A 25744-nucleotide genomic window follows, 5' to 3' on the forward strand; every position below is an offset into this window, starting at 1 on the left:
AACGTGGGAGCGCGGGGAAGTGGGACGCGAGCGGAGCAAAGGATGCGCGTGGCTCACGGGGGATGCGCGGTTGGGAAGGAGTCAACAGCGCGTGATGTAGAAGAGGCGTGCGTAGGCCAGCGCGCGGGAGAAGGCAAAGAGTGGCTGGGAACGGGTCGCACATAGGATTCGCACAGCGGAGGGAAGGCGCCGTGCAGTTAGGCGCGGTCATGCAGAGGACAGGGAGGGCAAAACAGCGTGCAAGTGCCGCACATGAAGGAGCGGACACGCATGAGGGGAGCTGAAGACGCGCGAGTGGGTCCAGTGGCTAGATGGAGGATACGCAGGGGATGGAGGAGAGCAGGGGACATGCACGCGTGATCCGCACGGTGCGGGCGTGACGCGATGGAGGAGCGGACCGGGTCGTGCGTGAAGAGGATCTCGCGGCGCGAGGCGGAGATGCATGTGAGCGAGCGAAAAGCACGCGGGCGCAAAGGGGAGAGAACGCGCACACCGAGACAGCCGTACAGAGAGTCGCACGGGCCTGGGCGGCGCGAGGAGAGGGCCGTGCGGAGGAGATGACAACCGTGCGCAGTAGGTGGTTGCGCTCAGGGAAGCAGAGGAAGATCGGTGTTGGCGCGGTCGAGGAACGACGACACAGGAGAGTAGAGATCGTAGACGACGTCGTGAGGTGAGGTGGATGCGCGGCTATGGAATTGGCGGCGTGGGAGAGAGGTTAGAGTAGAGGACACGCAACCGGGGTCGTCGGTGCGGTGGAGGAGAGGGACCGGAGAAGAGGCAGAAAGAGAACCTAGGCGACTCATACCATGTAGAAAGATAGAAGGAGATAGTAGAACACCTGACACCCATTAAGGAGGGGTAAATTTTCGTATATATAGCGACAAGGCCATCAATATATTTACAATTAGACTCCTAGATATATACATATCCAACAATGAGGCCTATTTTAGGATCAGGTACTACTTAAGTTGGCCTGATACTCTTGTTTTGTGTTTTTATTACTATGTTTCATGTATCATTGGGTCTGTTTGGAACAACTTATAAGCTAATTATGGCTAAAATAAAAGGTGAAACTAGCCAAATGACATGTTTATTTTGGCACCGCTTTCATTCCCTGTATTTACATTTATGTAGCTTCTTAGGAATAAGCCGCGCTTATCCCCACAACTTACCAAACATGGTCATTATACCAGGTGTAGGGTGATTAGGACAGTCCCAATACTAGAAACTACATATAGTTTCTATACCTATTAATTATCATAGACACTACATATAGAAATCATGGTTCCAATGGATAGTTTCTACAGAATAATTTTTTATCCAATCATATATATTCTCTCTCCATTCTCTACCAATCACATCCCTTAATGTCTTGGTTCTTGTGTAGACATGGTTTCTAACTTAGACCTGGTTTCTATGATTTTTGCTCTCTCTCTTCAATAACTACATTGCCACCTCAGCAAAACGCTTAGATGACAATATAATTAATGTCCATAGAAACTATGGTGGTTTCTGCATTGGGATTGCCCTTACAAGCTTATGTGGATTACCAATAGGGATGAAAACGGATCGGATACGGACGGATATCACCGATATTACATTTGTTTTCATATTTCTGTTCGGATTCGGATTTGAATACGGATAGTGTCAACTATGTCGGATAGGATACGATTGGATATCGACATCATAAATATGCGATTTGAGTATTCGGATACGGATACGGTATCGGATGTTGGATATCCGGACTCAGATACAGACAGATCTCAACCCCTCTAAACGGATTCGGTTTCGAATACGGTCGGAAAATATCCGTACCGTTTTCATCCCTAATTACCAAGCACCTTTTTTGTGGCCACGTATATCGACTCATTGCAGAGGCTGAAACTGTGTTTTACTCCCTCTGTCTCTAAATAAATTAATTTCTGTAATCCATGCAAGTCAAACAATCTTAGGTTTGAATGACTTGATAGAGAACAGTAACAACATATAGACATAAAATAAACATATTATAAAAATATATTTTATAATATATCTAACGATATTAATGTAATATATCTAATGATACTAATTTAATATCATAAATTTTGATGAGCTTTTCTATAAATTTAGTCAAAACTTAAAAGTTTGACTTAAGTCAATTCTAGTAATTTATTTATTCACGGACAGGGAGTACCGAAAAGGGTTTCCCTTATCTGAAAACAGGCGATTGATAGAGGATTGCGTCAATGAGCAATTAGGCTCCTAATAATTAAGTGATTAATTAAGCTGAAAAGGAAATTTGGAAACTACTTTTGGCGCTGCTTGCACGCGTAGAGACCAGACGACACGAGAGTGACGACGAGAGCAAGAACAAGCAGGCGCTCCCTTGCACGAGTGCACAACAAAGATAAATGATGCCACACAAGGCGGCCGGAGGCCCCAAGAAAGTGAGAGCGAAACCGAGAGGGCCGGCCATGTCCGACTCGTCGTCACCTCCGCCGGCGCAGGAGTTATTGCTGCCGACTGACCGGTCCTCATCCTCGGACGACGATGTTGACGACGACCTCGTCATCGAAATCCACCACCAAACCTACGGCGGGGAGGAAGGGCAGGGTCGTCGTGGTCGTGGTCCCATCATCATATCCATGCCACCGGCCCCCGCGTTGTTCGCGCCCTGGGTCGTCCTCGGCGGCAGCGGCGCCGGCGAGGCGCCGGCGCCGGCGGCGTCCATCGAGGCTCTGCCCACGGTGGAGGTGTCGGAGCCCGGCGCGGTCTGCGCCATCTGCAAGGAGGACCTCCCCCTCGCGGCCGCCGCGCGGAGGCTCCCGTGCGGCCACCTCTACCACTCCTCCTGCATCGTGCCGTGGCTGGAGGTGCACAACTCCTGCCCCATCTGCCGCTGCCGCCTCCCCTCCGATCACACCGAGCCTGCAGCAGGGGAGGTGGCGCCGGCGTCGACGCAGGACCCGCCGCCCGCTGCTGGCACTGATCTGCAGCTCCCCGCGCAGGCTGTCAGTAGGGAAGGAGAAGGGACGATTATTGTGCCGTCCGTCTGAGTCTGAATGTCTGATATATTTTTTGCAATCTTCGATGTTCTGTTGTTAGCTGCATAGTACATCTTGTATTTTGTTGGAGAAATAAGTCGTGGTTTAATCATCGCCTAGCAAATGCATGCGAGGAAACAATGAAGCGATGTTTGCGTCGACTCAATCTTCTTACTATGGCTATTGACTACTGTCTAAAACTTGCTTTGACATAATGGGAAAAGAAAGTGGGAATTCGCTTCGAACATGCTATTTTTGTTATGAATGGAAATGTTGTTGATGTTTTTTTGTCCGCCCTTCACCGCCAGTGTTACATGGGCATGAACCACTGCTTGATCTTCTCCCTCGTCATGGACGAGAGGTTTTCAACACATATACACACACCTAAATTAAAGACACGCGGTGCAGCGCCACCACTTGGCCTCCTGTTCGTCATAACCAAGAACAACTCAATTGAAAGGATTTCATCTTGCTTGATAATCACTCATCATCACAATAACAACTTCACCTTGTCATCTCGGTCTTCGATCTGTTTCATGGAAAATAATGTCAAAAGCTAGCCCTATGTATGTGGTCGGCACAAACGAACAAATGTGCTAGTACACTATGATTTGGAAAATTATGTCTCATTGTTGACTACAATTAAGAATTCAGTGCTCTTGGAACAAGTAATACACTATGGGATAAACCATTAGTGAATTGTTAATACGTCACCAACAATGTGGACCAACGAGCATTTCTACAAATAGCACCAGTGAAATTTAGAGGAACTTTTGAGCTTACAGGAAATGATGCTTAGGAGGGCGAGTGGGTGACGACTGACGACTCTGTGCTGACATGAGTCTGCTTCTGTCAAACATGATGAGCAGAATGATTAGCTCTTAATATGTCGCATGTGAATATTTTGAATATCTAGTGTTAGAGTATATTTGGATATTCCTATGTTACTTCCCCTTCTCCATATACGGTAGATTATGATTGATTTTAGTCCGAGGACACCTGCCTTATCTAGGATAAGCTCCTTGCCCTCTAAGCAATGTACTCTATATATAACCAGCCAAGATGCTCAAGCAATGTACTCTATACACCCATCTACATTTTTTTTATAACAACCATCTACATGAAACCAGTTCTAGCTAGTCTTCCTACATCTAGTATGCAGAGTATGCAGATAGTGCTGAGATGGATGCAATTATTTGTGGTTCATTTCATATTTGAACTTGGATGCAAAAAAGAACACCCTTATAGACAATGGACTTTTCTGGTCAGAAGTTAAGATGAACAATTCCTGCTTATTCAAACTAGCTCTTAAGGAGAAACACCTCAGGTCAATGCCCCATCGAGCACTTGTTCTTTTGATTCCAAGGGACTGAGAATGACATTTCAGGACAGAACAGTAAAGGTGAAAATAAAGGTCAGGTGAGAACTGAGCAGGCGACTGCTTACTGACCAGGCCTGTTTGTTTTGGGAGAAGGCAATAGCTGGTGAACACAAACGACTTGACTACGACGAAATTAGCCAATCCAAGTGCCAGGAGTGCCATTGACAAGGACTGTACGTAGCATCTAATTAATTGCATACTCATCTCGTAATCGTGCGTGGTAGCTGCCAAGTCAAAGTCCTTCCTGTCCATCTCCATGCGCTACTCCGCTCTTGCCTACGCATGCAGGCAGGCACAGCCGAATTTAATTTATTCTGCCCAAGTTGGTTGTTAATTATGTTGCCATCTCCATATATAAGTACAGCCGATTAGGAGTAACTTTATCGCTTAATCTTCCCTTCATTCTTTCTCCGAAAGCTGCACACACAAGGGATTGAAGGAACCTGAAGTTTACAGAACAAGCTACAGTTCAGATACCAGAATACCAGATCGAGCTGAGCTAGAATGAAATTAGCAGAGATGAAGCACCACCACTACCACCATGACAACTGTAGATGTCTTCCTCAATCTTCAGCTTCTGGTCGCCACTCTCTTGCCTGTGACTGCGACCACCGGTCGGCGATGAAGGAGATCTCCAGGGAGCAGTCTCTGGTGACACAGCTGCGAGCCATCGTCCTCCCTGCGCTGCAGCAGGCGGACGAACGCTACGAGCTTGTTGTCCAGATGTTCCAGAGCATACTGGATTGCTCCAGCAAGGCCATGGCCGAGCTGCAGCGTCATCAGTCTGATGATGATGCTCAACCAGATGATGTGCTGGTTGATGACAAGAAGAGAGTGAAGAGGAGGAGGATGTTGTTAAGCCGCGTCATCAGCAGCTCAAGATATGCATGCATTTTCCAACATCAATTGATGAGTAAAACTACTGCTTTCTTTTTGTTTATAATGCTTCTGTATATGTATCAATTATGTGAGCATGGGATTAAGCTTTCTATTGATTTTGATTCTTTTATTTGCAAACAAATTTAATTTCGAGCAGGAGATTTATTGAGTCGATGTCACTTGAAACGCCCGTTCCACGCTATGATGGACGGCAGTGGAGGAAATACGGGCAGAAGCACATCAACAAATCAAAACACCCAAGGTATATTTTTCCTTCTTAATTGAAGGGACATCTAGCTCTCCTTGGTGGTGTACTTCTGGGACTCTTTGATTTCTTTCTTTTTTAAAACACACCTGAGGATGTATGAATTAAAGGAGCGACTAGCGCCCGGACGTCCAGATGTCGCCTCTGTCCGGACGCTAGCTGCTCCGGCGTCTGCGCCCGACGCCCGACTAGACCCACGCCCAATGCATGCCCCGCGCCCGACGCACGCCTCGCGCGCCCATCCTTGCTCTGGAGGCATCATCGGTCCGGACAGAGCTTCCTGCGCCTGCGCCCAACACACGCAGCATGGAGGCCCATGTCCCATCCCACCCAATGCGCCGCGCCCGCTCCCATTCTGCTCCACATCCCGGCCGATCCGCCGCGGCATCCCGTCCTCGCTGCTCTCGTGTACGCGGCCTCCATCTTTGCCACACCAGGGAGGTAGCAGTTGGACCACCGAGGGCTTAGGCTTCCTCCAAACCTACATCCAGATTAGCTTTTGCGACACTTAGATGAAACAATTGCAACATATGTCTGAAACAGATAAAACATTCGGAACATACACTTGCAACATACGTCTGAAAACAGATGAAACACTTGAAACATGGTCTTGAAACATGCGTGTATAACCATAGCAACATATGCAATATCTAGATCTACTTTTGCAACATCTAGATGAAACATTTGCAACATAAGTCTGAAAACATCTAAAATATTTGAAACACACGCTTAAAAACATACATGTATAGCCATAGCAACAAATGCAACATCGAGATGAAACACTTGAAACAGAAGTCTAAAACATCTGAAACACTTGAAACATAGGCTTGCAACATGTCTAAAAACGCCTAAAACACTTGAAAACACAACATCGCCGATGGTCACGGCCTACCTAGTGGGGAACTGCAGTGGTGCAAGCCTCCCCTTCCTGCAGACAGCGTGAGGTGGATGGGGGTGCAAGAACAGGCCTCCCCTGCCTCCTCTTCTACGACGGGTGAGGTGGATAAGAGCGTGGGCAGGAGCGAGCAATTGCTTGCGGGCGGAGCGCGCGTAGCGGTCTGTCTGGACATGACGAACGCATGTGGCGTATCATTATCGATGAATTAACAAGGTTCATCAGAAAGAAAGGAATCAACACAAAATCATATGCATGTGACGAATAATATCAAGACCAGATCTTGGACTCTTATCATGCGCTCACTCGTTACTAGAGTTAGCAGCGAATGAAGTTCACATGAAAAAAAACTAATCACTAAATCATGTGCATGTGCAGAAACCTAATAATACTGCAAATCTATAATAGATCACTAACAGCATGTTCACTTGGTCGTATTTGGCTTATAAGCCATGGCTTATCAGCCAACGAACAATATTTTTCTCTCACACCAAATCAATCAATAGTACTTTCAGTCATGTCTTATAAGTCAAATCAGCCCAAATCGATTACATATGCAGAAACTACTACAGATGCGCCTACAGGCAGGAACAGGGCTCTAAAGCAACAAAGACGGTACAACAGTGCAGCAGCAGGGAGCATTTCGGCGCCTGTCCCCGCCGCGCGTTCATACAGGGGAGCAGCAGATTACTTAACAATTCTTTTCCTAATCCTGCTGCTAACCCTAGAACCCCCTCCATGCCAATCATCTTCTTTAGCTCCGTGAACCGAAGACGGCCGAGCGGCTTGGTGAGGACGTCCACGATTTGCTGACCAGTTTTACGAACTCGAAGACGATCTGCCCTCCATCGACACAGTCCCTGAGGAAGTGGAACTTGATGTTGATATGCTTGCTCTTCGTCGATGGTGTAGGTACTTGGAGACCGCATCCTCTTCGTTGATGGTGACGATGTGGCTCCTTAGCTTGCTGATGAGCGACTGCAGGCGGAGGGAGAAGTCCTCCATCGATTCACCATCCTTGAACTTGAGGTTGGCATACTCCTGCTTCAGCAGCTAGGCCGTCGCCTTCTTTGCACGGTCGGAACCGACGCGCATCGCTGCAATGGCCTCCCACGTCTCCTTAGCAGAGTTCTTCGTCCCCAACGGCTCCCGGTACTCCACTGGCACAGCAACGAGGATAGCCTCCAACGCTGGCATGTCTTATTCGTTGTCGGTGCCCTTGTCAACAGCATTCTAGAGCCGTCGGGCTCTGAGATTGATCTTCATGGTCACCGCCCACTCGCCATAGTTGGTGCGAGTCAGCGTCGGCCAACTGGTGCCGCTGACCTCCTGCACCATGCGCACGATGACCTCCTGTCGTGGCTGGGCAGCCACAGCAGCGCCGCTGCTGTCGCCCATCTCCAAACCGTCCGTCATCGCCAGCGGTTAGTCCGGCGACGGCGCTTGTACGGCTCTGATACCACTTGTTGGCCTCTGGATCTCCAAAACGGGTGAGCCGACCAGTCACCAACATTGCCGACCACAAACTATGGCTAGAGATAGAAGAAGAGAGGAAGAACAGAACGCACACACACATAGCAACAAGCACCAGCGTTGGCCGGAGCTCTGCAGAGGAGATAGCAAAACTGAACTCGCTCCCTTTACTGAGTTACCGTAGAAAACTATATATACAACTCTATCATCTAATCATAGTACACAGACATGTCAGGCTGTCATGCTGCTACAGTGACTAGATGTGACAGCAGGGCTGACTTTGGCGTCTGCCCCTGCCGTGGCTACAGTGCGACAGGGGAGTCTTTCGACGCCTGCCCCTGCAGCGCTATGGTGCAGCAGCAGGGAGCCTTCCTACGCCTATCCCTGCCGCGTGTTCATATATGGGAGCAACAGATTAAACAGACTCAATTTGTCTGATCTTGTTAGAATCAGATACCAGTCTGAAGGTATTGGATTCTCACAATAGAGTATCCTTGTGATTGCCGCGTTCCGGAATATCAGCACAACCTTAATATGGAAATCATATGTTCAGTCATGCATTGCAATAGCAAGCAACTATACACATAATTATGCAAACTAACCACAAGTACATAGCCGCTGATGATCATTGAAAGTATTTATAAACTGGGTATGTTGACCCCGCAGCCGCCACAAGTTTGTCGTGTATGCTCTCATTGCACGTGCAAACGAGATCAGTTGTAGATGGAATTGATGTTGCAACCAGAATTTGGAAAAGGGACATGTATGCATGAAGTGGTAGTATAGAGTTCAGTGCACAAGTTTGCTTATCTCTTGGGAATAGAGGGAGTTCAGTGCACAATAAGTATAGCTGTTACTTGCATCAGACTTGCTAATACTATAACACTAGATAACCAAACACCTGACGGGATCCAAGCAAGACAATGACTCTGTAAACTACATCAACTAGCATATACGTATGTCTAGCTATCCAGCAAATGGGAAGTAGTAAACTAAGGTATATGCTTCTTGCGTTTTAATTAAGCTCTAACATGTCATTGAGAGTAAGGAGTTATTCATTTGTAATGGCACACGTTACTTTCTAAATAAACGGCACAAAGGGTAATGGACAAAGTCATTCTGAATCTTGAGCTGTGACCATTGAAGAAAGGGGCGTTGTGGGCATCATCCTTGTCCAAAATACAGTTAAACTAACTGGAAGTCTGCAACCAAAAGAATAACCATGCATGCATATGTCACACTGTGACACAAATATGAGATATAATGACAAAAGCCAATGATCCTTAAATTGGAATATTTTGGTTTCTTTTGAGGAATATTATATTTTATTACTAGTTAATACTCACTCCATCCTGAAATATAAGGTATCCAAGGAATATATTATAGGAAAGCAAAAGACACATGTTGACTCTCCCTTAAAAAGTAGGGAGATATTATGCTTACCATATTTGAGCCTGGTGGTTCATTGGTTGGGTTGACAATAAACACTTATGGCAACTAGGTAGCATGTGATTGGAGCCTAGAATCCTTTATAATTTGAGATATATTTTGAATTCTTGGTTATCTTATATTTCAAGATGGAGTTAGTATATAAAATTGTGTATGTAAAAGTTAAGTTCTTGAGTTACCTGTGCGGGTAGGTAAGCGAGCTAATGTACGCAAAGATCACATATTTGGGCTGCTATAGCCTAGAATCCTACAAAAGCCTTCTACCCTCAAGGTTGGGCCAGGAAGAAGGGACGACCTCCAATTGTCCTTCCTGCTGTGCTACTAGAATCTTTGGAAACACAGTACAAAGTTTTCTTCCGCTCATTGTCATCCACTCATCATCACTCCCATGCCTGCTGGACAAGCGCCTGCTGATAGTGGACGGAGTGGCCACAGGTTTTTGGCACCAACTGTTATCTATGTAGTCAAGCTCATCCACCCCTTGTTGTACCAGCTAAGCTTATGCTATCAAAAGGTTAAGGTATACCTGTGAAGAGTTGGAACTGTTTCAACGTTTAATTTTGAGATTTGTTGGAAGCATCGGCAGTCAGGTTCTATGGCAGATTTTTTTTCTGTGTGTGTGTGTGTGTGCACCAACTGTGGCACATGTGAGAAAGAACTGTTGTACGCTATTCTGCATGTAGGGAAATTTCTTTATAACTAGCAATTCCCTTATCTTTTGTCGCAATCAATTGGTATGTTTGGCTTACACGTATGGCATTCATGTGGTGCTCAGGAATCCTGAAGGATTCACCACAAAATAATATGCAGCGACATGAATGCACATATATGTTACTATTTTATGATAAATTTTAAATTCATGAGAAATTTATTTATTTCTACATTTCATGAGCACAAAATACAGAATTAAATCATTTTAAACCCATTTTTCAAAAGAGGCAAATTTTGGGTGTTACAATTCTACCCCCTTTAAGATGAATCTCGTCCTCAAGATTCGGATGATTGCTTACTCAAACAGTTGTGGGTAAGACTTTCTCAGATCCTATTCTCTTTCCCAAGTAGCTTCATCCTCTGTATACCGATTCCACTGCACCTTGCACATCTTTATAGTTCGGCTTCTTGTAACTCTTTCGGCAGTTTCCAAGATCTTTATCGGATACTCTTCATAAGTAAGATCTTCCTTAACAGTAAGTTCTTCCAAAGGAATCTGCTCTTCTGGTACCCTCAAACGCTTTTTCAATTGGGAAACATGGAACACGTCGTGCACACCTGACAAACTCTCAGGCAGTTCCAACTGATAAGCTACTTCTCCACGTCTCTCTAGGATCTTAAAAGGTCCTATATACCTTGGTGCTAACTTTCCCTTCATATTGAATCTTTTCACACTTCTCATTGGTGACACCTTCAAGTACACATAATCACCAACTTCGAAAGTCAGCTCTCTTCTGCGAGTATCAGCGTAACTCTTCTGTCGGGACTGAGCCACTCTCAAATTGTCTCTAATCATTCTCACTTGTTCTTCCGCGTCTCTAAGGACATCGGGTCCAAACACTTGAGTTTCACCAGTCTGATTCCAGAACAAAGGCGTTCTACATTTACGTCCATACAACGCCTCGAAAGGTGTCATCTTAAGACTCTTCTGATAACTGTTGTTATACGAGAACTCTGTGTATGGCAGACTTTTATCCCAACTATCACCATACTGTAGTGCACAGGCTCTCAACATATGTTCCAAAATCTGATTGATCCTTTCAGTCTGTCCATCAGTTTGCGGGTGGTAAGCAGAACTAAAATTCAACTTCGTCCCCAAAGACCTATGTACTTTATGTCAGAATTGCGATGTAAACTGAGTGCCTCTATCAGACACAATCTTCTTGGGAACACCATGTAAACATACAATCCTTTCCATGTACAACTCTGCTAGTCTTGCACCTGTATAGGTAGTCTTGACTGGTAAAAAGTGGGCAACCTTGGTGAGTCGATCCACTATTACCCATATTGAATCATAACCTCTTTGAGTGCGGGGCAAACCTACGATAAAATCCATACCAACTTCTTCCCATTTCCATTCAGGAATCTTCATTGGTTGTAGTAACCCTGCAGGTCTTTGATGCTCAGCTTTCACTCTTTGACAAGTGTCACACAAAACCATACTCTGCCACATCTCTCTTCAAACCATACCACCAATACTTCTCCTTGAGATCCAAATACATCTTGGTACTTCCGAGATGTATAGAATAAATAGACTCATGGGCCTCTTGCAGAATTGCATCACGGATAGCCTTCACTTTAGGTACACATATCCTTTTTCCGAACCAAAGAGTGCCATTCTCATCCATTCTGAATCCTGGTGCCTTTCCAAGCACTACATTCTCTGCTATCTCCTTAAGTTTTTCATCCTCCAATTGACCTTTGCGTATCTCTTGCTCTAAAGTAGGCTCTATCACCAATTCCATTGCATTAGTGACAAAACTCAAGTTGAGATGCTCCATTTCAGCACACAACTCTGCTGACATAATTGTCGTCTCAAGTCCATTAGCATAGCTCTTCCTGCTAAGTGCATCAGCTACGACATTTGCTTTTCCCGGGTGATAATGCACTTCCAAGTCATAGTCTTTGATTAATTCCAACCAACGACGTAGTCTCAGATTCAAATCTGATTGGGTAAAGATATACTTCAAACTCTTATGATCTGTATAGATATCACTCTTATGCCCAATTAGATAATGTCTCCAGATCTTCAAAGCATGAACCACAGCTGCCAATTCCAAGTCATGAGTAGGGTAATTCAACTCATGCTTCCTCAATTGTCTAGATGCATATGCCACCACTCTTCCTTCTTGCATAAGCACACATCAAGGCCCAAACGGGATGCATCACAATATATAGAGAAGTTCTTGCTTAAATCGGGCAGAATTAATACTGCAGCTGTAGTCAATCTCTTCTTTAGCTCATCAAAGTTTGCCTGGCATTTATCCGACCATATATACTTAGCATTCTTTTCCAACAGAGCTGTCATAGGCTTGGCTAGCTTGGAAAAACCTTCAATGAACCTTCTGTAGTATCTAGCCAATCCCAAAAAGCTAAGAATCTCACTTACAGTGGTTGGTGGTTTCCAATTCAATACATCTTGCACTTTGCCTGGATCCACTGCTATTCCACCATTGGAGACAACATGACCCAGAAAAGAGACTTTCTTCAACCAAAACTCACACTTGCTCCGCTTAGCATACACTTATGTTCTCTAAGCTTTTGTAAGACTAACCTTATATGTTCAGCATGTTCTTCTTCAGTCTTGGAGAATATCAGTATGTCATCTATGAATACCACCATAGATTTATCCAGAAACTCCATGAACACCTTATTCATCAGATACATGAAGTATGCAGGTGCATTGGTCAATCCAAAAGACATAACGGTATACTCATACAATCCATACCGTGTAGTGAATGCTGTCTTTGGTATGTCCGAGTTTTGAATCTTTAGCTGATGGTACCCTGAGCGGAGATCAATCTTGGAGAACACATGGGCTCCTCTCAACTGATCAAACAAATCATCAATCCTAGGCAAAGGGTATTTATTCTTGATTGTAACCTCATTAAGTGAATGGTAATCCACATACATCCGTTGACTACCATCTTTTTTATCCACAAAGATCACAGGTGCCCCCCATGGGGAAGAACTGGGGCGTATGAAATCTTTTTCTTGCAACTCTTTTAGTTGTTTCTTAAGCTCTTCTAATTTATTAACCCCCATTCTATATGGACGTTTAGCTATTGGTGCAGTTCCAGGTAATAATTCAATAATGAATTCAATGTCTCGGTCAGGTGGCATACCTGGCAAGTCATCGGGGAAGACATCTGGGAACTCCTCCATGACACGATCTTGTTTATTGGCTTCACCGTCTAGCTGGTTCACTATGGCTGTAGGCTGAGCTTGCACTACCACTTCTACACAGATTCTATCTCCATTGAGTGATGTCACAACCACAGATTTCTCCTGACACTGAATCACTGCCCGATGTTGTTTCATACAATCCATTCCTAGAATAAGATCAATTCCCGCTGTTCTCAACACAATTGGTTTCACTTTGAAGTCTACCCCCTTAAGGAAATGCTAGTTGAGGGACTCCAATACGAAGCCGGCATACTACCTCCCGGTGAATTTACTAGTATGGGGTTTTTCATGGCACACAAAGGTATGCTATGCATTCTAACAAAAGCTTGGGAAATAAAAGAATGCGAAGCACCAGAATCAAAAAGTACTGTAGCAGAGATAGAGTTGACGCTGAACGTACCCAACATGACCTCGGGCGTCTCCTGAGCTGCATCAGATGACACATAGTTCACCTTCGCAGTGTGAGGTGGTCGGGCGTTGAACTTCTGATTATCAGTCTGGTTCTGAGGTGCTTGTTGGTTCTGCTTCTTAGGACACTGATGAGCATAGTGACCTACTTCTCCGCAGTAGTAGCAGGCATTGGAGTTATTGGGTGCACCACTCTTCACAGGAGCATTGTGGGATGGTCCCTGGCGTGTTGCCGGATTGCCAGTCTGTTGCGGGGGACGCTGATTACCATACTGTTGCTGGTACTAAGGGCATTGCTGGAACTGATTACATTGAGGATACTGACCACGGTTTCCCTAGTTAGATGGTCCTTGATTCCTTTGTTGAAAGCCTTGCTGTGGATATGCACGCGGGCGGGTGTTACTTCCAGAAGCTTGCCCTTGAAGCCTCCTCTTCTTGGCTTCCATCTCTTTGCGCTTATCGTCGATCACAATAGTGCGGTTCACTAATGACTGAAAGTTAGGGTAGGTGTTGGACATCAGTTGAAGCTATAGTCCATCATAGAGTCCCTTGAGGAAACGACGTTGCTTATCCTTGTCCTCAGCCACATCATTTGGAGCATAGCGTGACAGTTGAGCAAACTTGTCACGATACTCCGCCACAGTCATGGATCCTTGTTTGAGGGACCTGAATTCCTCCTGCTTCAATTCCACGAGTCCATCAGGGATATGATAAGACCGAAAATTGTCCTTGAATTCCTGCTAGGTGATAGCAGGAGCATTGTTGGGACGTCCATACTGGAAAGAATCCCACCAATCCTGAGCTGCTCCCTAGAGTTGACCAGAAGCATACAACACCTTCTCAAGATCGTAGCATTGTGCTATGTTAAGTTGCTTCTCTACAGCACGCAACCAATCATCTGCCTCCATAGGGTCTGAGGCATGAGTGAACACCGGTGGGCGACCCTTCATAAACTCTCCATGCTTATCTCTGACCTGAACAGGCGGTGGTCCTCTTGCAGGTTCATTGTCCAAGCGCTGCATCATAGCTTGCATCAACTGCGCTTGCATTCCCAATATTTGTTCCATGGTCACAGGTGGCGGTGGTGGTGGATTTATGAGAGCATCACGCCCACGACCATGGCCTCTGCCTCTTCCTCCTCTTGCGGCCATCTGTTTTCCAACAAATGCACAAAATTTAGAGATTTTTCAAATTATAGAGAACTTACAAAAGATAAGAACCAATGCTGAGAATTTTCTGGACAAGATTCAAATTCAGCAGTTCAGTAAAACTGTTATAACTCGAGTTTCAGAGATCCAATAGAGGTGTACCAAGAACAGTTGGAAAGCTTAGGAGATCAGCTACAACTTTTATTTAGATAACTTTTACAGATTCTGATATACACATGGTCAAAAGTAGAGCTAAACCGAATCTATTCTGGGTTCTAGACTGCGCAGGAACATCAACCTGTGACAGTTAGATCTCACAAACCTGAATAGCTATTGACGTGATTCAAGAGACATTTGAAAGATACAGAAGTCTAGTTATCTCCACAAAAATTTCAGAATTTTTGACAGCCCAGATTTCGAGATACAAGATAAAGAACACAGGCTGCTCCAGAAATCAGCACAGCAGAGATAAGATAAAGCAAACCATCTGCATTAAGATTTCATCTAATCTTAAGGTTCCAATCTAAGGAAGTTGTGGACATGCCCACAAACTTCTAGCAAACAACCAAACTCCAAATCAACCAAGTTCACAAATTAAAACATCTAATCATCCAAGTTCACAAGGCCAAACAAGACTAAATATGAAACACGAACTAACGACGTGGTAATCTAAATCAAGGCACCTAACACCTATGGAGCGGTGTCAATCATTGTGAATGACCGGCGCTTCTTCTTGTAGATCGATGGCTGCCCAAGTTGAGCTCGAAGTTCATCCACTTGCTTCTGGAGGCGTCTCTTAGCCCTCTGTGATGCACGCAGTTCTCCCTTGACCTCTTCGTCCACCCCCTGCATGGCATGGACATGCTGCACTGTCGCTTCAAGAGTTGGGTCACTCTCTGGTGGAGCCAAGACCTGCCAAACACCCTCATGATCATTGCGAGGAAGGAACCTGAAGCGATCCTCCCTCATGGCCTTAAAGCGACGACCATGGTAGTAGATGTAAGCTTCCTGCGCTGCATCTTCCATGCCATCCAAGGCATGGGCCCTTCTAGCAGTGGCACGGTGGACAGTCTCCACCTCATGTCCATTCTTGATGTCGTTCCAAGCGATGACCACCAGCTCTACCTTCCAGAAGGTGGCCTCCAATGGATGCTGGTACTCTGCACAGTGATAGCTGATGGAGGCATGCAGGTCGGGGTAGTAGTCGTCCAGCACATGGATGAGGAGGGTGTGGTAGTAGGCTGTCTCTGGGGCTGGCTTGAAGTAGTACTTGCACTTCCAGCCTATCTCCTCATCCACCACATGGACAGCTGGGGATGGCGCAGGTGTAGGTGAAATGGCGGATGACTCCTCAGGTGTAGTTACAACAAGATAGACCGGTGCGACAGCTGGAGTAGGAGCAGGTGCAGGTGTCGGGGTAGTCATCTCCTTATCGTCGGAGATTATCACAATCTCCTTCTCCGCCTGTGGAGCACGTGGGGTGAACAAGGCACGATAGCCAGCAGTGCTGAGGCGGGCAGTCTTCGAGTTATGAGACATCTATAGATTTAAAGTGAGATAGAATTAGAATCAATAATTTTATATAATAGATTAAGGTATGAAAAGCATAAATGTTTTAATAAAATAACAAGAATAAGACAGTAAGCAAGAAACCAGATGAGCAAATATGCTAAAATGACCGTTTTCTAACTAGGCTTGCGTCCTACAGTCAACCTGGCTCTGATACCAATTTGTCACACCCAATTTTAAGGATAAAATTGAATGCACTAACTCATGTGTGCCTAGGGATCAATCACACACACAAGCTGACAAATTACATAAAGTATCATCACGGTGTCTCTTACATCAGATCCATAATATAACTTAGTCTTACATCACACGGCGGAATATAAAAAGATAACTCTCTCGTGGGACTTCATCACAGGGAAGGTCAACTGGTTGACCATAAGCCTAATAATCCTTAGGAAATTCCTCATACCCATTGTCATCTGTTATCCATCCGAGATTTTTGTCCAAATAAAGAAATAAACAAGCGTAAGTACTTCCCGTACTTAACAAGTTAACATGGGGTTATGAAGCTCAAAAAGGTTGACACTGATTTACTGCAGTTAGCATTTTTAGTAAGTCAAGCTTTTATTATCAGGTATTATCAATTTATGCTTAAACTCCCATTTAATCCCATATGAACAGATATTAGGGTCAAGTGTATCATATATCATCATAGAACATCTTAAATGATCATCAACAAGTAAACAGTTATTATGTGAGTTTTCCAGGCCGCTCGTGACCGTGAGCACGGCTGTTATAACAGTTTGTTACCCTCTGCAGAGGTGGTGCACATTCACCACGAGTTGTGATTCCCATATGCCCGGGTTAATTACTCCCATGTCACTGCCAAGGTGAGCGGGCATGGTACACTATGAAGCCATTTCATAGGTTTCTCTAACAAGTTAGGGCCGCTAGGTTTCCTCGACAGACAGATGTAGGAACCCCCTTTCCTATGGCACATATCCATCGCGGCTATACACATAGCAACAGAGGCAGCCCTATACCCAACGTGGCAAGCCCCTTTTGCGCCATAAAGGTAACCTCTAACAAGCTAGAAAATGTCCTATTACTGAGCTAAAGTCATAGCCATATGACTCTCCCGGTTGCACTGTCAGTCCCAGCTTTTGTCGACAGATAAGTCCTTATGGAGGGCCGGGAGCAACATGATCAAAAGTCATTTGCACCTTCGCCCTATGGATCAGTTGTTATAAATCATGTTATACTTTTAGTTCCATAGAATCATTCATCATCATGTAGATCATGTTCAATTAGAGCACTAGCAATCTACCCATATGCAATTAACCCATAGGAGTCAAGGGAACAAGTCATCAATGACTAGAATGTCCTTATGGTTACCAAAATTAGACACATGCACATGAGTAAATGATTAAAGTGAATAGGACATCAAGGTAGGCCCATGCTATACTTGCCTTGGTTCACAAACTCTTGCTAGTCCTGTTGGTCGTCGAAGAACTCTTGGTCTCCAACGTTCTCCTCACCGTCTGAACGCGACCAACACGGCAACATACAACATTCCAAAGGCATTCATGCAAAGCAAAGATTCCTATAATTAGAACAGTACACCAACAGTATAGAAAACAAGATAAAATGTTTGTGAAAATAATCTACGTCTCGCTACGATCACGTCAACGCGAAGCTCACAAAAAACGGAGCTAAAATGCGAAAGTTATGATTTAAACGGGATTTTCTATAGCAATATATTTAATTAAATCTAACCATGAAATTTAAAAGTTACAAACTTGATTAACAGTGGTACTAACGCGTAGATTATGAAATTATGAAGCTAACGCAATTGGAACGGGTTAATTCGGAGCTAAAACGACGATTTTATAAGCAAAACAGTACAAATAGCATTTCTGTAAATACTGAAAACGTATTTTAGACTAAAGCAGTGAACTTTACGCTTTCAAAACGAGAAAGCGTACTCGGGGAAATGCGCTAAGGACGGCGGGTTCTATTACGCGAAATCAGAGGGGTTCTTTAGCAAAACTACCCGCGAAGGGGTATCGGCCAACGGTGGCCGTCGGATTTGAAATGAATGGCCAGAAATAGATCTGGGGAGAGAGAAGGGGTGGCCGGCCGGAACAGTGTTTCCGGCGGCTGTTCAGCCATGGCCGACGGCGAGATCACGCCGGCGAGCACGGTTAGGGGCCTACGGGCCACGGATTGCGTATCCAAGAGCACCGGGGAGCTGCGGGTGTTCTCGCGAACTCGACCAGGCCGAGAAGACGGCCGGTGGGCGCGGTTGGCGCGGTGGCCGCCATAGCCGGCGAGCAAGAGCTCACGGGCGCCCGTGGATAGGGCTCTAGAAGCCACGAAACTCAAAATAAACGGCATGGGAGGAGAGAGGGGAGTACGGCGAGGCTCACCACGGCGAAATTTCGGAGCGGAGGCAGCTCAGGGACGGTGTTTCACGCGGAGGGCGGACGGCGGAACCGGCGTCGCGGCGGTTGTGCCTTCCGTGCACAGCGAGCGCGAAGGAGGGAGCGGGGGCAGCAGGGGGGCGCGCGGGGGGTCTCGGCTTCGCTTTAAAGAGGCCGGGGAGCAGGGGGCGCTCCCACGATCGAGGACGTGGGCGGCGTTTGCGGCTGCGCCAGGCGCGGGCGGTTGCGGGTCACGCGGGAGGAAGGGGGAGGAGCTGACAGGCGGGGCCGGGTGGTCAGCGGGGACAAGGAAGGGGGAGGCGCGGCGGTTGCTCGCGGGAGCTGGGCTGGCGCGGAGCTGGGCCGGCGCGGTCCGCAAGAGAGGAGGCCGAGTTGGGCTGGCGGGGAAATTGCCTTGTGGGCCGAAAACAGAGAAGGGGGAAGAGAAAATAATAAACTCCTTTTCTATTTCCTAAAACATATTTTTTTCAAAACCAATTCCAATTCAAATTTCAATTCTCTTTGAAATTTTTGATCACTACCAAACATTCACAAAATAATATGCAGCGACATGAATGCACATACATGTTACTATTTTATGATAAATTTTAAATTCATGAGAAATTTATTTATTTCTACATTTCATGAGCACAAAATACAGAATTAAATCATTTTAAACCTATTTTCCAAAAGAAGCAAATTTTGGGTGTTACAAAGGTATACCTGTGAAGAGTTGGAACTGTTTCAACGTTTAATTTTGAGATTTGTCGGAAGCATCGGCAGTAAGGTTCTATGGCAGATTTTTTTTCTGTGTGTGTGTGCACCAACTGTGGCACATGTGAGAAAGAACTGTTGTACGCTATTCTGCATGTAGGGAAATTTCTTTATAACTAGCAATTCCCTTATCTTTTGTCGCAATCAATTGGTATGTTTGGCTTACACGTATGGCATTCATGTGGTGCTCAGGAATCCTGAAGGATTCACCACATGTCACTTAATTTTGTTCTCTTGTTTTGGTTGATAATGATGCATGGCGGTCAACAAAACTAGTTCAAGGCCATGGTTAGTCTGAGTGGAACTATCAGTACATGTTCATATTATGAAGTATCTATGATCTTTGAACACATAACATGCAATTTTCATGGTTCTCAACATGTTTTTGACAATCACTTACTGTTTAATTTAATTATTCAACAGGCTTCCTGTGTACCAGCAGTTCTTTTCTCGTGCATGTATGAGGATTAACATAAATTGAATTTCATGTAATGATTTATCTTACGCAAAGTTTAAAGTTTGAACCGATGATAAATGATGATAACCTACTTCATCATAGCACATCTGTTATGTAAAAGATGAAATTAACTAGCTAGTTTATTTTGCATTCATTTCCAAATAACTAGGTGTCATTTACCATTATTAGAGTCCAACCAAGCATGTCCCTGTCCTACGGCCGGTGTAGTTACAGCAACGTTGCTCCCTATAACAGCCTCTAGAATTATTGCCCATGCATGTACATGTTTCCTTTCATGAGTGTCTACGCCATGTGAGCGATATAGACACTGCCGTCGATCCTGCATGATTGGCCAAGTCCTTGGTTGTATCACAAATGTCGACCACAGGAATAAAAACTAATGACAATCTAGTCAGCGATTTTCAAGCTAAACAAGTGACCTAACAAAAATGCTTATTCACACATCAAATAACTTATGGGGACAGCAATTTTCTTACAAATGTAATTTTTATGCATCACCTCTATTATATTCTATACATGAATAAATCAGTTGCATTTTTTATGCATTAGATATGTCAATAATCCTTATCATCTGGCGATCAACAGTTAAGTTCATACTAACTTATCTTCCTCCAACAATTTAAAACACTAGTACCACTAGTGTGGCATTAATTTAATAATCATCATCTGACCTTATAATAACATTCACTACTAAAATAGTGGAATTCTCGTAGTGTTTTTAAGTAGTATTAAAACACTACCACTAGTCATAGCACATGGAAATCCACACTAGGAGACATTTAATAGAGAAAGTTTATACTAAATTTTGAATGCTAAAACACTAGGAGAAGCCCATATCACTAGGAGAAGCCTAAAATTCTGGTTGTGATTACTATGTACTACTTCAAATGTGTCTCCTAGGCCCATCACACATAATGTAATTAAACATGTGCATCGAATGAAAATTACGCAACGATCATGATCTATGTATATTTATGCATCAGTTTGAGAAAAACAGGATCTTGAATGACACCTTTAGTTCTACCATACTACTGATGGATAGGGACACAGTACTCTCCCTAGTCTTTTCCAGTGAGAAAATTTGAAAAAATGATCCATTCCCTCCACCATGCTCATACTGTGTGATGTTACTCGCATGTATAAATAGATGCCTAAAGCTGCATATACCTAGCACCTTCAGCTCCAAAGTCCAACTATTATAGCCACATATATTTGAGAAAGCATCAAATGAACATCTTTGAATCTTCCACTCATAGTGGCTGCCAAGTGGTGATCAATGAGATTGAACACCAAAGGGCCCTCGTGATGGAGCTACATAACCTTATCCTACCAACACTTGATCCCTGTAGTAGGCAGGAGAAGCTTGCGCAGCAACTCTTTCACGATATATTCAGTTCCTTAAGTAAGGTTATCTCCTTTCTCGAACTTGGTGATATAAACAGGCCGATCTTATCAAATATAGAAGAAAAGGTGGCAAGGATAACGTGGATAGTCACATGTTGGGGGAGGAAGCTAAACAAATTGGAAATAAGAGAAGGTATATAGCAAAAGAGCATATATATGTTTACCTATATATCATTTACTGTGGTGCTTAAAATATTTATCCCTTCTCTTAGGAAGAATGCACAACACACAGGTTCGGTTGTGACACAAGCACCACACTTTGATGGATATCAATGGAGGAAGTATGGACAGAAGTGGATCTCCAAAGCAAAGCAGTCTAGGTATGTAATAAAACATATGTATTGATGTACTTCATATATATATATATAATATTTTCTATACTGAATTTGGATTCTCATGTTGTATTCTAGTCGGGTGGTTTTTTGCTCGGTTTCCACTCAAAAAACTACGCTGACACCTTTTTTATGTTTTCTTCTAATCAAATTTGCGGCAAAGCTTTTGCCGTCCTTTCAAAAAAAATAGGTGTGGATGATTAGCTTTGTGCACATATATTGTAGCTCAAAATTGCAGCCATACGTTTTCGAGAAAAAAAAATTGCAGCCATACATATTCTCATCTATGTGGATGAATAATATTTTGCCTTTTGTGTATAATAAAAAATAATAATGATGTCATGCTTAATCAGGAGCTACTATAGATGTGCCAATAGTAAAGACCAAGGGTGTCTTGCAACTAAGACAGTTCAACAGAAGGAATCAGATGGAAGCGCTGGAACAGTGAGGTTGTTCGATGTTGACTATTACGGCCAGCACATTTGCAAGAAGGATGACATAATCCATCCATATGTTGTTGAGACAACAAAATATAGTGCACCAATTGCCAATCATAACCAAAGCATTAGTGGGTCAACAGTTGTTCATAATGATGTCCTTGGAATTCAGGATGAAAGCTTTGAAAACTTATTCATGGTGCAAAGCACGCCAGAATATTTGATAGATTTCACAGATATTGAAATGGCAGGGGCACTTGAGGTTACCTCTATGATGATCCCTGAAGATATATGGGCGTAAGGAAGAAATGATGGGAAGGAACTCCTTTGAAGGTGTACATCAATCCGTTCGTATGCAGACAGCTATTGCATCATGAGTTGTGACAAGAAAGGGACACAAGTATGTTACCTTTAGAGTATAATATGTGTGATAAGCAAAGAAAATGGATCTGCAGAAAGTAAATAGTGGCAGAAATTAAGGCTTAAAAGTTGTAAATGCTGTGTCCCACAAGCTAGAATGTTGATGTACTAATATCTAAACTTTCCTGTAATTGTAACCATCCCATTCCCAGCCTCAAAGTCTTCATAACAGGTAAAGTGTCCTGGAATTAATAGTACTAGCTTATAACTTGTTAACGTTTGATGGAGAGCATTAGAAACATGGGAAATAGTAATAATTAGCATGACAAATGGCATGCAGTCAAGAAAAACTCGATAGTCAGAATTTCAGACATTGATATGACACCTGTCAAGCTTTGCTACATCCTCCATGCATACAGGCTGCAGCCTAGTAGCTATCAGGATGGTTAATTATATTGTCCCATCCCATGCCTCGTTGACTTGACTTGATCCAGTGTATGTAGTTGAACTGAATGAACTTAGGCGTTGTATAGTTACTCACCCAAAAGTTTACACCATATCCCATCGAATGTTTGGACACATGCATGGAGTATTAAATATAGACTAAAAAAATAGCTAATTGCACAGATTGCGACTACTTTGCGAGACGAAACTTTTAAGCCTAATTAGGCCATGATTTGACAATGTGGTGCTACAGAGTGATCAATTGATAAGCTGATATAGTATGAATGAAGAGTGGTAAAAAACAGAGTATTTACAGCCTTCAACTGTATAGTATGGGTGAAATTCTCAACTTGTAAATGAAAAAAAGAGCCCCTTTTTTTCCCAGAGGACTCAAAAACAGAACCTAGCTTTGGATTTCAACTTGTAGTATTGAGTGTTATCTGGTGATAGAAACAGTCACAGAATCCCCTGTGCTGCTGTGGTTGTTTTGAACTTGAGCAGTCAGGTGGTTGTAATTTCATTGCGAAAGTTATGAAATTCAGATTCGCCCATTATGGAAGAAAAAAACAAACAGAGCCCCTTACTAGAACAAAAGCAGGTCCCAGCATGAATGCACGATTTTCATATGCATGGCATGGTGTCATGTGGATAGAAAAACTAAGAGGAACTCTATGACCCCACTAACTAGGCTGAATGTATATGACTCTTTCTCTCAACAATATAATGTTCCATATAAATCAGCAGGAAAACATTGCTGCATGTTGATTTGTGGTGTCCTATTTTTGTTTTTCCTAATTTGACAACTTTATTAATTGTAGCTGATCGGGACGTAAACTCATAGTAGTCTTGAGAGTTGGAGGGTGTGAAGAGTATTAAGTTCATGAATTGCAGGTTGAAATTAATCGGCCTTTCTCAACCATAACTGTAAACGGAATAACTGAGAGGAGTCGCCCTGCTAGGAATCAGCTGGCATTTGGAATGCATGGGATCCCCACCTTCTTATTACTAATAGAGTCGCGTTCTGGATTTCAAATATGTCTGCTATAACTTGCATCAAACTCAATCTCTCTCTATATATATGTATATATGGAAAAAAAACTGAATGTAGTACTTATAATGCTTATGTGTAAGAGGCGGCGTGCTTACCATTGGTTGAATAGATTCCGTTCCATCGAACAAGGGATCCAAGCAACAAAATCTATATTGCATTATTACACCAGCTTTTACTTTTATGATCTTTAACTACATCATCAACTTGTGGGTTCAAACCTATGATGTGATGCCTCATAATTGGTATATCGATGAATGAAATAGTGATTGACCTGCATGATATGAAATAAATCTTAGGAACAGTGTGTGAAGGAGAGATAATAAAGGAAAGAAAAAGAGAAATAGTGCTGAAAAGTGATAAGTAGGTGTACCTGGATTTTGACTGGAGAACGACGATGTAGGAGTGGGGGCGTCGAGGAAGAACAGGTGCAACGGTGGTGGCAGGATCTAGGAGGGAGGGATCATGGCTGGTAGGAAAGAAAGTAAACTTGAGAGAGTTCCAGTACAGCGAGTCCCCAACTAGTGCGTTGGTAGCGAAAATAAAGAAGGAAACATGGCTTTGGATGGTAGAAAGGACAAAACATTTAGTGGCTCTATAGCATGAGAATATTTATTTATTTGTATTCTGGTTCTTGCTGATATGTAAAAACTTCTTTATCAATGAAATAGACAGTCTCATGGCCATCCATTAAAAAAAACAAGTGAAAAGTATACCGGTACAATATATATAGGGTGACAAGTCTTTGTGAAAGTTAGGGAGTAGATTAAACAGACTCAATTTGTCTGATCTTGTTAGAATCAGATACCAGTCTGAAGGTATTGGATTCTCACAATAGAGTATCCTTGTGATTGCCGCACTCCAGAATATCAGCACAACCTTAATATCGAAATCATATGTTCAGAGTCATGCATTGCAATAGCAAGCAACTATACACATAATTATGCAAACTAACCACAAGTACATAGCCGCTGATGATCATTGAAAGTATTTATAAACTGGGTATGTTGACCCCGCAGCCGCCACAAGTTTGTCGTGTATGCTCTCATTGCACGTGCATACGAGATCAGTTGTAGATGGAATTGATGTTGCAACCAGAATTTGGAAAAGGGACATGTATGCGTGAAGTGGTAGTATAGAGTTCAGTGCACAAGTTGGCTTATCTCTTGGGAGTAGAGGGAGTTCAGTGCACAATAAGTATAGCTGTTACTTGCATCGGACTTGCTAATACTATAACGCTAGATAACCAAACACCTGACGGGATCCAAGCAAGACAATGACTCTGTAAACTACATCAACTAGCATATACGTATTTCTAGCTATCCAGCAAATGGAAAGTAGTAAACTAAGGTATATGCTTCTTGCGTTTTAATTAAGCTCTAACATGTCATTGAGAGTAAGGAGTTATTCATTTGTAATGGCACACGTTACTTTCTAAATAAACGGCACAAAGGGTAATGGACAAAGTCATTCTGAATCTTGAGCTGTGACCATTGAAGAAAGGGGCATTGTGGGCATCATCCTTGTCCAAAATACAGTTAAACTAACTGGAAGTCTGCAACCAAAAGAATAACCATGCATGCATATGTCACACTGTGACACAAATATGAGATATAATGACAAAAGCCAACACTACTGGAAAACTGTACTTTGCCGAGTGCCTGAGACTTTGCCGAGTGCTTTTTATCGGGGCACTCGGCAAAGAAATATTTTGCCG

General features: G+C 43.6%; 2 protein-coding genes and 2 pseudogenes across 3 annotated transcripts; 3 read left to right on the forward strand and 1 right to left on the reverse strand.

Moving 5' to 3' along the window:
• Positions 1-2349: 2349 nt before the first annotated feature.
• Positions 2350-3245, forward strand: LOC136506423 (E3 ubiquitin-protein ligase MPSR1-like). The gene has a single exon (XM_066501343.1). The coding sequence runs from the start codon at positions 2391-2393 to the stop codon at positions 3033-3035; it is 645 nt and encodes a 214-aa protein (XP_066357440.1). The 5' UTR covers positions 2350-2390; the 3' UTR covers positions 3036-3245.
• A 1130-nt stretch (positions 3246-4375) lies between these two features.
• LOC136506979 (probable WRKY transcription factor 62) lies at positions 4376-14013 on the forward strand (annotated as a pseudogene).
• Positions 14014-15405: 1392 nt separating this feature from the next.
• Positions 15406-24479, reverse strand: LOC136506478 (uncharacterized). Of its 2 annotated transcripts, none has more exons than XM_066501406.1 (4): positions 24401-24479; positions 24126-24301; positions 22443-22538; positions 15406-16357 (listed from the first exon to the last, which is right to left on the reverse strand). In XM_066501406.1, exons 2-4 carry the CDS (start codon positions 24186-24188, stop codon positions 15509-15511), a joined length of 1008 nt encoding a protein of 335 aa, XP_066357503.1. In that variant the 5' UTR covers positions 24189-24301; positions 24401-24479; the 3' UTR covers positions 15406-15508. The 2 variants fall into 2 exon arrangements, 1 of the variants encoding a protein (XP_066357503.1); XR_010771621.1 differs by lacking the exon at positions 15406-16357 and adding an exon at positions 20185-20321.
• On the forward strand, positions 21230-22476 carry LOC136506479 (probable WRKY transcription factor 67; annotated as a pseudogene).
• Positions 24480-25744: the final 1265 nt, after the last annotated feature.

Source organism: Miscanthus floridulus, chromosome 15, assembly GCF_019320115.1.
Source record: "Miscanthus floridulus cultivar M001 chromosome 15, ASM1932011v1, whole genome shotgun sequence".
In the NCBI taxonomy this organism is placed as follows: Eukaryota; Viridiplantae; Streptophyta; class Magnoliopsida; order Poales; family Poaceae; genus Miscanthus; species Miscanthus floridulus.

What these genes read in the sequence shown, in the direction of transcription:
- LOC136506423 (XM_066501343.1), top strand. Translation starts at nt 2,391, where the DNA reads ATGATGCCACACAAGGCGGCCGGAGGCCCCAAGAAAGTGAGAGCGAAA.
- LOC136506478 (XM_066501406.1), bottom strand. Translation starts at nt 24,188, where the DNA reads ATGCAATATAGATTTTGTTGCTTGGATCCCTTGTTCGATGGAACGGAA. An exon ending in CGGAATCTATTCAACCAATG is followed by an intron (nt 22,539 to 24,125) that starts GTAAGCACGCCG and finishes ATGATGCAATAG; the next exon opens with CTGTCTGCATACGAACGGAT. An exon ending in CTTCAGGGATCATCATAGAG is followed by an intron (nt 16,358 to 22,442) that starts GTAACCTCAAGT and finishes TTAAATCTATAG; the next exon opens with ATGTCTCATAACTCGAAGAC.